Source organism: Notolabrus celidotus, chromosome 5 (assembly GCF_009762535.1).
Source record: "Notolabrus celidotus isolate fNotCel1 chromosome 5, fNotCel1.pri, whole genome shotgun sequence".
Taxonomy (NCBI): domain Eukaryota; kingdom Metazoa; phylum Chordata; class Actinopteri; order Labriformes; family Labridae; genus Notolabrus; species Notolabrus celidotus.
In genome coordinates this window covers 15,016,414-15,032,432 of record NC_048276.1, presented here as the reverse complement: position 1 = coordinate 15,032,432, position 16,019 = coordinate 15,016,414, and the positions used below count along the sequence as shown (strand labels likewise).

The 16,019-nt window shown below is 38.4% G+C and overlaps 1 protein-coding gene across 1 annotated transcript in view; it reads right to left on the bottom strand.

Moving 5' to 3' along the window:
* LOC117812817 (oligophrenin-1-like) overlaps positions 1-16,019 on the bottom strand; it is a 37,027-nt gene that overhangs the window by 9,619 nt on the left and 11,389 nt on the right. The window contains 8 exon segments of the mRNA XM_034683774.1: positions 1,907-2,066; positions 2,221-2,326; positions 4,228-4,286; positions 4,762-4,846; positions 7,383-7,457; positions 8,057-8,119; positions 8,302-8,335; positions 14,787-14,865. Coding sequence (XP_034539665.1) covers positions 1,907-2,066; positions 2,221-2,326; positions 4,228-4,286; positions 4,762-4,846; positions 7,383-7,457; positions 8,057-8,119; positions 8,302-8,335; positions 14,787-14,865 — 661 coding nt within the window.

The following is a 16,019-nucleotide window of genomic DNA, read 5'->3' as shown; positions in this document are numbered from 1 at the left end:
TTCCCCTGCCAGTGGTCATAATGCTATGGCTAACTGGTATACTTGAAAGTGTTAAGTTTAATGTGATTTATGTTTGTAAAGTATGCAAATGTGAAGACTTCAATGTTAATGCGGCTTAAAAGTTGGCTGATAAGAACGCTACCAATCCTCACAATTGAGGAACTACTTTTCTAATCTGCACATGTAAATCACCTTCAAATCAATAATATAATCTTTGAATCAATGCATGGGGTCAACTTGTTTGTATCTTTAGTTAGCAGCCTGGTAATAAGCAGGATAATGTATAGTGAGCAGGTGGTTATATGACTATACATTCTCTTTTGCTTTCAGGTGTTGGTTGGTGGTGGTTGTTACTTTTAGACAAACTGTTAGAAACTGTTTCATCATTCCCAGTTCTTGCTAAGCTAACTAGCTTTATATTTATTGTTTTAAAATGTATTTGATTATAAACTGTTTTAATCTATTACTTTTTTTTTAAATTTATTATTTTAATATTCCTAATTTATCCTGAACATTTTTTCTAATTTTCCCGATGTGATGTCGTCCTCTTACTCTGAAAACCTCTTATTGGCCTTTGAATTCTTTTATTTACTTATCCATCTTTATTTATTTATTTCTATTTATTTATTCATCCTTTAAAAACCTCTCAACAACGATTTACTGGTCTATTGTCGCACCACTTTATTCTGTTTAATTGACGTGTATTCTTACAGAATGATGTCACTTCTGCGTTTATGCAGCCTAGAAAAAAGTAGCACTTCTAAAACTTACAGAACATCGGTTCCCTCTCCCAATCAGTCCACCCCAGTCTGCGTAATCTAGGAGTCACATTTCACCAATCTTCATCCTTTGACAGCCACGTTAAACAGCTCACCCGGTCATGCTATTTTCATTTAAGGAACATCAGTTAATTAAGACGCTTTGTTTCAACCCCGGACCTGGAGATTTTAATTCATGCATTCATTTCATCACGCATCGACTACTGTAATTCTCTGTTTTCATGTCGCCTCCAGTCCACCCTCAGTCGCCTCCGGTCAATACAGAATGCAGCAGCCAGAGTACTAACACAGTCCAACAAACGGTCTCACATCACCCCGGTACTTAAATCCCTTCACTGGCTCCACGTCACCTATAGAATCCAGTACAAAATTCTCACACTTACTTACAGATCCCTACACGGTCAGACTCCAGAATACTTGTCAGAACTCATTCACCCCTACCAGCCACCTCACCCACTCAGGTCCAACGTGTTACACCTTTTAACTGTTGCATGTACACACCTCAGCACTCACGGTGACAGAGCCTGCCAGGCTGTAGCCCCTAGGCTCTAGAACGCTCTGCCAATATCCTTGTTCTCTGCAGAATCTACAGATGTTTTTAAGTCTAAATTAAAAACCCACTTATTCAGGAAGGCTTTTAGTTGATTCCCGTAGAACTTTTAATGCTTTTAAAGATCATGTAACCTCTGTCATTTTTATGTTGCCTATCGGTTTTATCTTCCTTTCTGCATGTTATGTCATTGTAAAGCACTTTTTGACTGTTGTCTGTAAAAAGCGCTATATAAATAAAGTTTACTTACTTATTTACTGTTCCTTTTAACCTCTTGCGTCGCATTTTGTTTTGCATTGTTAAAATTCCTCCTCCCCTTCTTATTTGAACCATGCTTTGTTTGTCAAAGCACTTTGTAAACATTTGTTTTTAAAGGTGCTTTATAAATAACATTATTATTATATTATTATATTTACTGTGCAGACATGACAATGATATTTACCTCTCAACAAGAAAATGCATATTTTCATAGGGTTGAACTTTTTTTTTTTCAAATGGAGCAGATTACTTCACTATGATAGGCTTTTTGATTGTTTTATCGCAGTCTAGACAAATGCTGTGTTTGATGAAAATGTACCTTTTTGTAGTCTTCAATCAGGATCTCCACAACAATGTTTTGGAACTTAATATCCAACATGGCCGCCACAGTCTCTTCCTTCGCTCTCATTAGTGTGGGTCCAAAGATGACAGCCATGTTTGAAGGAGTCATTCGGTTGTCTTCACTGTGACTGCACACACTGTAAAAAAAAAAAAAACAACAACACAAAGTTGGGTTGAAAAAAAAATTAAATTTTCACTGTTGGCAAATCAGTCAATTGATGTCAGGAGGAGAGCACACAGTCCTGTGAGCAGTTAGATCATTGAATCACAGCAGAGGGTAAGAGCACATACTTGACCAAGTGTTTAATAAGAATCTCCAACATCTCCCGATTCTTCTCTGGTAGTTTGTAAGTGAGCGAATGAATCCCACTCAGTCTGAAGTCCAGGTTGTCTGACTCTGTGATACAAACACAACACAAAGTTACCCACACATGGTTCTTCTGTGCCTTTGTAACTAAAACATAAACATATCGCACAAAAGAGCAGTTGGTCTGAAAATGTCATAAAGCCTGTAGATCTCTGATAATTGTTGGTATAGACATTGACTTTTTGATGGACATGAGATTTAACATGATGTAGAGTAGGTATTTAAAACGATGCAGCCTCCATTCAACTCCTGAAAGACATTTCCAGGAAACTGAGACCACCAGTTGTCTTACTGTAACATCCTGACAGAATGAGGCTGCTGCTATTAAACTCATGGTCTCCCTTGTTTTACAGCCATGTCGTGTGATGGATGAAAACCAAACAGGAGACTCATGTTTCCACAAGAGTCCCCCACGCTGGCCTGAGGAGCTTGTTAAACTGCTGAACCTGCAGCATGCAGAGAATTAATGTAAAATTGTGTCTTCTGGATGTCTGTTTTCTGACCTCCTTTTTATTATTCAGGCAAATCTCACCATGTGACAGTTTGTAGTTACAGACCTAACTTTGTAAAATGTAAAACTTAACAGTCTGTTAAGCCCAGTTACCTGCATCAATCCAATTTAACCCAGCCTTAGAAGCACGCAGTCAAGCATTTTCAGGATTCATTTGCCTGCATTTTAAACAATACTTGCCTACAGAAACTATGACCAACTTTTCAGGTATTGAAATTGAATGGTTAGCTAACAATTTACAACCAAGACTTACTTTTCCTTGCTGCATTGTTTACAGTCCAGTTAGCAAATTGAGAAGTTTTCAGATCTAAAGTAAAGCAAAGCTAAACTCCCCCAGATACTACATGCCTGCAAAATATATTATGTCATGTCTTGGTTCCCTACATACCCTAGAGTAACAGCCATTTATCTGTTTCTGGTGAGTCTCAGTTTCACTGTAAATGATAAGTTACATTCTAGCTTAGAAGATTCAAATTTTTCTTGTGATTTACCTGCAATTAAAGCATCTTAATTTTGCCAAACTCTTATGAGATTAGTAAAGGATGGAAATGAAAGCTCTCTCAGGTCTGCTCTCAATGAGAGGATAACTTTCAAATGTTTGTTTTTTTAAATGGAGATCCGATCAGAAGTTTCTCAAGTAAAAGGTTTAGTAAACTCAACACTAGTTTATGAATTATCATCTCACTGTAGATGAACAGGGATGTCTTTGCTGCAGATTATGTTTTGCTTGGACTTTCCATACAGTCAGCTTTTCCAGCATACACCAAAGTTTCCTCACACATGACATGTTGGTCCATGTTTTACCTGGTCCAGTTCTGGGCATTCACATGATTATGCTCTATGGCACTTTAATGCACTAACTTGCACTTTAGTATAACTTATTATGCTCTTGTGATGTATTTTTTGTTTTCATTGTCATGCTACCATGATGTACTGTTTTCATGAACTCTGTTTTGACCTGCCAGGGACTATGGATGAAAATTAACTCTGGTATATTTACATTGATGCAAACGCTGAAATGTTCATTAATATGCCCCTTTAATTAAATAAATAAATAAATGAAAGACCATAGACGTATAACATACAGAAACCAGAACACTTCCTGTACAAAGATCCAGGTCCCTCTTGGCAGATATTTCATTTTACACAGAAGCAGAGAGTAACAATGAAATTGATTATTTTTGTATTGCTTGTTGACAGGTAAGAGAGAGTTTAGGGGAAAAAACAAACATCTGACCGCTGAACACCTGTTTCAAGAAAATTTCTTGTCACGCTTTCAGATTTTTAGAGAACACCGACTCAAAACTCCAGACATACTTTCATGGTAGGTTAGTATCCAAGATGAGAGTTTAAACAAAGGGCCAAAAATTGTGACAACACAAAAAGCTTAATGACTGATTATCTACTGAAAAAGACTCACTTGCAGCACACATGAGGTCTCTGTGTAGACTGTAGGTCATCAGAGGTTCAGACAAGCTCCTGCAGATAAATACAGACACTCATGACAGAGTTCAAGAGCAGTTCAGTGTAGTTCACCATGCCAAACACAGGAAAAAACAAAAAGCAGCACTCCCTTATTATACAATAACAGTGAAAAGCACTCAGAAGGAATGCAGAACCTCTCAAGGCTGCATTTATTTCAATGAAACCAAATTGTTAAATGTGCTGCTGCATTCAGATTTACAAAGAAACAAACACACACATGATAGATTATCAAACAGGGGTTTGGTACCAATTTTTTATATTAGGAGCAACATTTGAAATTAGACCGACTTGCAACCAATTTAATAAATGTATCCAGCATGAAAATGACATACTTAACATTACATTATAATTCCTATTAACGAACCAGCTAGAAAGCAAATAACATGTTTTTATATTTGATTAATACAGTAATGTCAGCAATGATCAACCATATATCTGAAACTTTAAAGTGCTATACATGTGAAATTACCTCAGATAAAACTTCAGAGCGCTTGTGATGGTTTTGATATCTGAGTCACTGCTTTGGAGATCCACGTCGCCTGGATTTGTGGGGTCTAAGAAGGAAAACGTGACAGCAAATAAGCAGAAATAGCATCATTTTATATAACTTGTAAAATAAATAAAATCCTGAAAAATGCTGCAGGTTAATACTAAACCTTGACTAAATAAACTAGCTAGCCAGCTGTGCAAGTTACGTTATATTATTTGTACAGCAACTAGATAACTGAAACATTCCTAAAATCTTTAATGTTTTAGAATCTCTAAGAGACTCATTTTCAAGTTGTTTTAATGGACAATTACTTTCTGATTAGTCCAAAGTTAAGACAATTTTCGGGGGAAAAAAGTCAAAATTGAGCAGCATTTGTTTCAAAAGGTTAAATACAGGATCACTGACTCCGTGGGCAAACAATGTTAATGGGTTTGTTAAGTGCAGCATCAGCTTTTGGTCCTCTTTGCAGGTTAATGTTCACATGCCTGTGCTGGTTACGGATCGCCCAAGTTGGGTTGATCTGAGACAGCCTTCTTGCAACTTCATCTGAATTTTTTAAGTCAAAATATGTCAAACCACGCAACAAGACTCCATCTGTCATTGGGCTTGGATACAACCAGATAGTTTTCATCATAAACTAGAAAGTGGCCCGATAGTGGAAGGTGGTTATGCTGCTGTTCAGACACAACATTTCCCTGGCATTTCAGGCTGGTGTAGTGGACTAAACCAGCATATCTCTAAAAGATGTCTCAGACATGCCAATAATAACATTCACTGCTTAATTCCATATAGGTGATTATGTTTCAGGTTTTGTACAGGCAGGCTCACTGGTCACCTCCCGCCTAGATTACTGCAACTCCCTTCTTTTTGGTTTACCTGACAAATCCATCCATAAACTTCAACTGGTTCAAAACTCTGCTGCCCGCATCATCACCAAAACCCCCTCCACCAGCCACATCACACCTGTCCTGCAGCAAAACTCCACTGGCTTCCCATTAAATTCCGCATCAGTTTCAAGATTCTGTACCTCCATACAAAAATTCCCACCTGTAGTCTCAGGTCCTCCTCTTCGATCCAACTCACCAAAAATTCCAAAGTTCCACCTCTCCCACCACCTTCAAATCCCGCCTAAAAAAATATCACCTTTTCCGCCAAGCATACTCACTCTAAACCGTCTCCTTGGGACTGGAATGACTTCCCCTCCCCCTTTCATTTTTCTAGTACTGTAATCTTTATTCTAATGTATGTATTTATTTACTGCTGAGTGTTTCTTTTATTATTGCTTTGTTGTAAGGTGACCTTGGGTGCCCAGAAAGGCACCTATAAATAAAATAAATAAATAAAATGTATTATTACTTTCAATGCTTGGCCTACTAGGATGCTGAAATATTGTAACCCTGATACAGTATTGGAAAGTGACTGCAGTGGATTGATTACAAATAAGAGGAGAGAGCTTTGATTAGCAAAGAGAACATAGTAAGGACTCAGCTTCAGTACACAGGGTAACCACTTTACCAGGTAAGAGACATAGGCACGCTGCCAGCAGTGCTGTGAACACCTGCGCTTTTCTACAACAGGAAATTTAAATGCGGGCTTTAAATTATTTTGTTGAATCGTTTGTTCAAAGCCATGAAAGCTGCCCTTTGAGAAACACGCTTTAAAAAACACTGACATATTGTTAGGCTGATGTGGAGGACTGTTAGCAAACAGTTGCCTTTTTATATCGAGCTCTATTTTTGTCCATCACACGGTCCTGAGGGAAAATAACTGGCTCTTCAGATGTTTAATACTCCTCCATGTGCATCACTAACTGAGTTGGTCTGCTGTTGGAGTGAAGCAAAGAGTGTACAATGGATTTTTACAGATAATTTTCTTTTTTTTTTTAAAGTCATTTTTTGCGGCTTTTTGCCTTTATTCGATAGGAAAGCTGAAGAGAGACAGGAAATGTGGGGAGAGACGGCGGGGGAAGACATGCAGGAAAGGGTTGTGGCCGGGAATCGAAACAGCAACCCCTGTGACGAGGACTGTAGCCTCTGTATGTGGGGCGCTTAGACCGCTAGGATCCCAGCGCCCCACAGATTTTCTTTTTCTTTTTACAGTTGTGTGCAACAAAAAGAGATGCTATAAGGGTGTTACCTGCACTTGCATTAAGATATCTGTCAAGAGAGACGTATAAATATTCATCATATCAATGCAGGTGTGAGCGAGGATGTCATTGCTTCAGATTATGTCCTGCTTTTACTCTCCATATGGACAGCTTTTCCTGCATATATCAAAACCAATGTAATTAGTTCAGAGACTACAAAACTCAGTTTATCTGAAGGGAACAGCAGCGAGTGTGATACTTCTCAGGTTGGGGTTGCAAACCTTCAGCATTATGCATATTCACTTGAAACATTCTCCTTTGAGGACACTCATTCATTCACACAACATTTTATTGCGAGCTACGGAGAGCAGGAGCCCTGTGAGTCAGCTTTCTGCTCATACTTCCTTGTCATTCACACACACGCCTCACAGTCACAGAACTTGTTTTACTGTGCATATAGTTAAAAACTAAGAGAATGGGCTGATGTTAGATGTTAACAGGTTTATGTCCTTACCAAAGAAGGCGTTTAAAAGCTTCTGCACTTGGATGTTGCTGCCAACAGTTCTGTACACTCCTTCTTGAGTGACTCCTGAAAAGAGGAGAGAGTGGGGTAAAAAGAGAGGCAGGGGGAGTGTAATCTGGACAAATACAGAGCAGTGGAAATGTACCACATGGGCCTCTTCAGAAATTGCATGAGCCAGAATTAGGATACAGATGTTCCCTTCTGATTATGAACATTTCTTTGAATCACAACCTGAGCCAACTGTCTGAATCATGAGTCAAAATATATGTTTACGGATTGAGTAGTTCATTCCATTAAGATAAATCACCCTGTCAGAAAAAACATCTCGTGACGATGGAGTTTGACATTACGTCTGCCTTCGACAAAGGTTTAAAAGTTTTTGCATGCAAGCAAAAACTTTCTCTTTTAGTTAAAAAAAGATTGTCAAAATATAACAAATATCAGGCAGATATTCAGGGATAAAGATGTGATGATTAAAGTTCTGCACAACCTGTTATCATTTCAGACTCCTGGTTTGGCAGAAAAGGGTTTTTTTTCTCTTGGAGCAGCCGACAGGCGTGGTATCTACATGTAACCTTGACTCAACTACGACCCCCTCAGGGCAACTTACAGATCTAAAAAAAAAAAAAAAGAATTTGATGAAATCTCTGATAGGACAATTATACCTTTTGTTTCAATATAGTTGATGCACTTCCGCACAAACTTGAATCCAGTTTCATTCAGTTCCACTGTTGGAGTAAAAAAAAGAAGCTGATTGAACAGAAACCAATCATTTATACTCAATACGTCTCATTGGTGTCATATGGGAACAGATACATTCAGTGACATGAGATGGAAAGTGAGAAATCACAGTGTCTGTCTACACCACATAAAATCAACAATAAAACTCAGTTCATGGTGACAGACTTACTTTCAGCTTGCTTGTGGATTGGGGAATGATAGATCTGAAATGAAAAAATTTGAAAGGAAATTGAAGACTGTGAAACATATGAAAAAATCTGTCTGAGCTCGAATATCTCAGGATGATTAATGAACACAATGTGCTTCTTAAAACAGAAAATGAGAGAAAAGTATGTGATGATGGAAGAAGGAAGACAATGCTGCGGCATTGAATCAAACTTCCTAGATAGAGCTTCAGCTTAAAGGATAGTTTGGGAGGCTATTTGAGCAGATAATAAAAATATTTACAGAGACAAGAGGGGTCTTTCTTGTTTTGATTAAGGAATAATTGAAGAGTTAATTTGCAAAAACAGATAACTCCGTTTTTATTCATTTTCAAAAAACATTTCTTTTTGATATATATTCCTAATAGTTACATTTTCAAGATAGCTCTGATTAGTAAAGTCATTATGACTTAGTCAAAGCCACCCAACCTCAGTGATTGATAATACCAAAAGATAGTAAGAGTTTTTTTAAAACATTTTTTTAGTTTTTCAAAAGTGAGTTAACTGTTTTTTTCAAATGAACTCTTGAATTATATAACTGTACTCAAAAATTAAAGTAAGGTATCTGCTTCTCAGCCTTGGGACCACTTTTTTTATTAACTCCAGTTCATGATTACAGGCACACAAACACCATCTAAACTTCGCTAAAAGCCAACACCTGACCTTTTTTTCTTTTTAATTTTGAAGGAATGTACTCAAAACCTTACAAATGACAGAAATCATCAAATTATTCCTCTACTTTGTTTGCTTCTGATGTGGAATCATTTCTAAAACACTTTTTAGCCTGGTCTCAATCTAAGTTAACTTTCTCAAAAAATATTATAAGTGTTGAATCTTCCTTGAAGAAAAAATGATAAGTTCAAATCACACCAGGTCCAGTTGAAGTTCAATCCAAGAAAAAACTTTATTCACCCATGCATCTGAATAAAGTGAGTTGATCCTCTGCCGCAGACCAACTGAAGAACAAAGACATTACAGTGATTTTTATAGGAAAGAGTAATGGGAATGTTTGGCACAAAAGGTCTCAAAGACATGCCTTATCTTCATTTTACAACATGACCATAATTCTTCCTATGGTGCTATCAACAACTTGACAGGCACATCATCCCACTTAGTGGGAAATATACAGTGGGGCAAAAAAGTATTTAGACAGCCACTGATTTTGCAAGTTCTCCCCCTTAGAAAGATGAGAGAGGTCTGTAATTTTCATCAGAGGTACACTTCAACTATGAGAGACAAAATGAGAAAAAAAAATCCAGAAAATCACATTGTAGGATTTTTAAAGAATTTACTTGTAAATTATGGTGGAAAATAAGTTTTTGGTCAATAACAAAAGTTCAACTCAATACTTTGTAACATAACCTTTGTTGGCAATGACAGGTCAAAAGTATCCTGTAAGTCTTCACCAGGTTTGCACACACTGTAGCTGGTATTTTGGCCCATTCCTCCATGCAGATCTCCTCTAGAGCATTGATGTTTTGGGGCTGTCGCTGGGAAACACAGACTTTCAACTCCCTCCACAAATTTTCTATGGGGTAGAGGTCTGGAGACTGGCTAGGCCACTCCAGGACCTTGAAATGCTTTTTATGGAGCCACTCATTTGTTGGCCAAGCGGTGGCTTTGGGATCATTGTCATGCTGGAAGACCCAACCACGTTCCATCTTCAATGCTCTCACTGATGGAAGGAGGTTTTGGATTAAAATCTCACGATACATGGCCCCGTTCATTCTTCCCATAACACGGATCAGTTGTCCTGTCCCCTTTGCAGAAAAACAGCCCCAAAGCATGAGGTTTCCACCCCCATGCTTCACAGTAGGTATGGTGTTCTTGGGATGCAACTCAGCATTCTTCTTCCTCCAAACACACCAGTTGAGTTTTTACCAAAAAGTTCTTTTTTGGTTTCATCTGACCACATGATATTCTCCCAGTCCTCTTCTGGATCATCCATATGCTCTCTGGCAAACTTCAGACGGGCCTGGACATGTACTGGCTTAAGCAGGGGGACACGCCTGGCGCTGCAGGATTTGAGTCCCTCTCGGCGTAGTGTGTTACTGATGGTAGCCTTTGTTACTTTGGTCCCAGCTCTCTGCAGGTCATTCATCAGGTCCCGTGTTGTTCTGGATTTTTGCTCACCGTTCTCATGATCATTTTGACCCCACGGGATGAGATCTTGCGTGGGGCCCCAGATCGAGGGAGATTATCAATGGTCTTGTATGTCTTCCATTTTCTTACAATTGCTCCCACAGTTGATTTATTCACACCAACCTGCTTGCCTATTGTAGATTCACTCTTCCCAGCCTGGTGCAGGTCCACAATTTTCTTCCTGGTGTCCTTCGACAGCTCTTTGGTCTTGGCCATGGTTGAGTTTGGAGTCTGACTGTTTGAGGCTGTGGACAGGTGTCTTTTATACAGATAACAAGTTCAAACAGGTGCCATTAATACAGGTAATGAGTGAAGGACAGAAGAGCTTCTTAAAGAACAAGTTACAGGTCCGTGAGAGCCAGAAATCTTGCTTGTTTGTGGGTGACCAAATACTTATTTTCCACCATAATTTACAAATAAATTCTTTAAAAATCCTAGAATGTGATTTCCTGGATTTTTTTTCTCATTTTGTCTCTCATAGTTGAAGTGTACCTCTGATGAAAATTACAGACCTCTCTCATCTTTCTAAGTGGGAGAACTTGCAAAATGAGTGGCTGACTAAATACATTTTTGCCCCACTATAGGTGCCGAATGTTGGTGAGTCTGAATCAAAAACAACAGTGACTTTCCAATGTACCATTGGAGACGTGAGGAGGTACAAGTGCTTCCCCAGTCACAATTTGTGACTGTGTGCAGGTGCATAGGGAGATTTACATCCCTTTATCTTCCAATGGCCAGTTTGGCCCCTCCAATACTTACACAAGGTCAGAGATGCCTGCAGATGTAATGTGCTACTCACACTACTGTGTGCATGAGAGGAGAGTGAGAGGAGAGGTTTAAATGAGAAGAAAACAATACACTAGACTTCCCTGCTAAGTTAGCTAATTTTTGCATTGCTTTGCTTGCGTAAAATCAGTCCACAACCACTCCAACATTTCTTGCTTGATTTGTAGACTTTAGCGTCTTGACATTTATGTAGGGACTGACTTTCTTTGAGGCCAAAAAAAATGACTTCAGCTTATTGATTTTTTGGATCCACTTATGTGTCATCTGCATACACCTGAGCAAGTAGAGCATGTTCAATAAATAAGTCTGATAATGGACTTAACAAGTGATATTTGTTCACCAAGTTTTATAATCAACTGACACAAAGCAGCACCTATCCTGTGATCAGAATCCAATCAGAATTCAAACCAGTTCTGCAGACTGCCACACAGACAGCCATTTTTCTGTCTGACAAATACTATCTTAGGGTCAACCGTATCAAATAGAGCCCTCAGATCAGTCGTACTAAAACTGGAAACCTTGATACGTCACAGCTCAGATGGATGTCGTGGAAAAACTTCATAAAAGTACAATATCAGTGCTGTGTGGAGAAGGTCAGTCTGGTTATACTTTCAGAGCTTCAGGGGAGTGATGTATTATGCACACGAAAGCTTTGAGATTAGTGTTGGTGCATGGGAAAGAAACTGAATATTTGAAGTTTTGTTGGGAAAAATTACTTGACAATCAATCCATTATCAAAACATTGTAATTATCCTTTATCACACCACACAACAGGAACTTTCCCCCATAGACAAAGATGTTTATGAGGGATAAGGGTGTTAATGTGGTTCAAGGGGCTATCATTCATCTTCAAAAAGTCCCTGCTCTGGGATGGTACTTTCCAAAAGGATGAGGGGCTTGCAGAATTTAACATTTCTGATTTGTCCAGCTCTCAGTGTTTGACTTAAAGAGTATTGTTAAAAAAATAGATTATTTATTTTGCTACGATTTATTACCATATGAGACACAATGTGAATTAGTGCTGTGTATATTTTATGGGTGATTCTGACACTGGTTGAGCTTGGGCTAATGGTAGGCACATGGTAAGTCCCTGGGTGACTGTAGGCAGGTGTGTGAATGGAAGCATTCAGTCTTTGACCATGTGGATTATTGGATAAGGTCAATTAATAATGGGTTATATTTTCCAAAGTAATATAATTTTAAACATGCTATTAAAAATGTGATAAATCCCGATTAACTATTGAAGGTCTGTGATAAATCCTGATTAAAAAAACTAAAGTTTGACAGCCTTAAAATAAACAGATCACCTATTCAAAGTAGTGCACAGACATTTTTTTTGTTGCAGCCAGACCATGCACCCTGAATTAGTTCTGTTTCAATCCTCAGTGGCTTGGACAACATTGGATTTGTGAAAACTAAGTCCGTACAAGGTTGTTTTTTCTCCCGTGGTGAGCTTTGATAAATCAAGAAACTAAGGGTTTGATTCTCCTTGGCTACAACTGCTCCCCTTTCTACCGTTGCCTTAATGAAGAATGCCCAAAGCTGCACTCTTCCATCACCACTGTTGCTGCAATTTTACACAATAATGCTGCCAGTCTCTTCGGTAGAGTGGCATGTCAAAACAGGAAAAAGATTACAAAGTGAAGTTCTTTCCTCATGAGACCAACAAGAACATGAGGAAGTCTGAGTAGATGCAGAACACACAGAAACATCCCTGTGTTTAAACATGTAACAGCGTGCACTGACATACTGTGAGGCCCCAAAAGGCTGATATGAAGTTTCCATTTGACTGAGGGGGGGGGGAAGCTGCTGTGTTGCACCATATATTACAGTTAGACAAAGTGCTATGGGGCATTCAGAGTGTTGCAGAGTCAGTGTGACAGAAGAGATTATTCTCAAAGACCACAAAGTTTATCCTGGCTCAGAGGCTCTGCAGACCTGGCAGGGGTAACATGCGGTTGATCTTTGCGAGAGAATGTTTGGGCAGAGCGGTTGGAAAAGCTCTTGTGAAATGTTGTCAATATACATAAGTCATTAGGGAAGTAACACAGAGAGAGGGCACTGAAAAGTGTTCCCTCAGTGATTTTCACATCCTCTTCCAGTGACGGATATTTGTTTGTGTGGTCCATAACTCACGCGACATCCACTGCTGAGGCCTCAGATGTGAATGAAACTGGACAAGAAATGCAGAGAAACCTAAACTAAAAGTAAACTACTGTAAAGACCAGAGTTGTGTCTTAAACCTCATTAGCTTGATTTGTCTTCAGTTAAAAAAAGATGCTTTACGCCTCCCTCCTTTAACTGTTGGTTGAGTGAAATGGTTTCCTGTTTGTACCTGGAGGAGATACGATATACTCTTTCAAACTCACACACTAAGTTTGTGAAAATTTAGGGTCCCTTTATTGAACATATCATAAGTAAAAAAACTGCTACCTGATTAATTTAGACATTGTTTGGACTGCACTGATGGTGGGTTTTTACACCTTAGACTGAACATATGGACACCTGGATCTTTAATTTACCCTTGGACTTTTATACAGTGGAATGTCATCCATTATTTACTTTCTTCATTTTGGTCTGACGCTGATTTAATATCTCACCTTACTGTTAAATGGCAGTGTGGGCATGTATGTATGTATATATTCTTTGTTTTGTCTGTTTGTTTTTTGTCTTTTGATAGCTTTCCATTCCAATGATGTGCGTGCCTATTTCTTTCCTTCCTTTTTATTATGGTTTGTCTGTCGGTTTTCTTGTCTTGTTATATAACAAAAAAACAGAAAATAAAGTATTTTTAAAAAACAAAAAAGGATGCTTTATACAAAGACAGAATATTTCCACATCATCTCAACTTTCAACATTCACTCAAAAACTTTAGGAACCAGGGGTATGAAGAATATTGTGAACTCAATTCTACTGCAAGGACTTATTTGGACTAACCATGTGCTATCACTTAGTTGTCGACTGTTGGTTTAATAATGTGTCTATCAAATTTCAAAATATCTCTAACACAACACTAAGACAGGGACCATGAGGTCACCTTTGCGCTTTGTGCCTGATGAAGATTGCATCTGAGCTATGGTGGGCCTTACATTTTGAGTCTCATAAAAACAAGGATGAAAGCTACAATGTTATCCCCTTAAAATAAATAAATACTCAGAGCAGAACTCTTTGACTCTTGCTCTAGTTTTTGTGGTTTACACAGGCTGATTTTAATTATCTATAAATCACATCAAACTTGTAGCTTCTTCCTCAAAAAGTTGTGATTACATATTGTACTACCTGCCAGTATTTAAAAAGGCTTTTCTCCAAAAGAGGAGAAAAGGAGAAAAAAAAAGGTCAAACTTGGAGAAAGTCTGCAGATTTGAAATGGAAACTGGCTTTGAGAGTTTCATGTGTCAACACAGTAGCTTTCTAGCTGACTCCACATTGCTTTGCAGATAATTTGGCAGTAAAGTAGTTTTCACAGACTTTATATCAAGGAGAAGAATATTCTACAAAAAGATGAGATGAGAAATACACTCACAGGCTCTTTTCCATCCATGGCCTCCATCCACAACTTCCTGTCTCCCTCAGACAGAGCCTGGAAAGTGACTGGTGCGTTTCTATGGAAACAGAAACAAATGCCATCAAATAGGCAAAGGTTGCCGTTAAATTATTCCGGCTCAGGATGTGGTACTATCGTATCCAAACATTGTGTCTAAACTCTTACAAATCTTACTAAATGTTTCATGAAAAACAGGGGAGACAAAAAGAGAAAAGAAGAAAGATTTGAAGCCTTTTAAGATCTGAAGTGATCAATTCCCGCGTGGTAATGATGGTGGTATAACTGGAGACGAACAAGACAAGCATGACGAGATGATGAAACTCCACTGTTGCAATCTGTGTTCTACAGAAGACAACAAAGCCCGGTGCCAAGTATTGTAGCTTGTGGGCTACTGAATCAAATGTTAACTAAGACAACTGTGCTACAAGTTTGAAGCTCTTTCTGCCAACTGCACTAATAAGCTTACGATAGAGACAAGTCTTATAAATTAAAAACCTTTATGTGAACTTCAACAGATTCATATCTAAATCTGAAATATGTAGGTGCCAACTTTGTAATAATGTCTTTCTTCTCTTGCAAAGTCTCAATTTCTCTAAAACACAGTTTGCATCTCTGTTTAACTTTAACCCAACATTACCACCACGCATTTAGTCGACTACACGATTGAATGCCATCTCCCTTACAAGTCATCACCAGAGGTACTCGTCAGTTCATCATAGTATTAAGGTTTTTATCGTTGAAGGTCCAAAATGCCATTCATATGTTGTGTCTAAGTTGTGACGCAGCCAACCACCACTAGCAGGGGTTGTAGCTCCAGGTAGAGGCTTCTGCCATAATGCTACAATGCTTTGATACCTTGATGTAAACAAGCACAGATTTGCCCGTGTTTTTAAATGCTGTTTTTATGATCAAAAATTGCACTTTATTTGCAAATTAGTTGCACCTTTGAATTATTGATTGTTTCTACATACTGTCTGTATATATGCTCCATGCTGTTGAGTTGTGCTATTTATTTTGACGTGTGCTCCTGAACTCTTGGCCAGGTTGCCCTTGTATATGAGGTCTTGATCTCGATGGGTCTCATCTGGTTAAATAAAGTAAAATACATTTTTTTTTAAAAGATGACAGATGGGATCTTGTAGCACAGCGCAGTAGGAAGTATTTTGATCCAGAAAATGGAGATAAAGCAGTATGAAGGCGAAGAAATGGTGC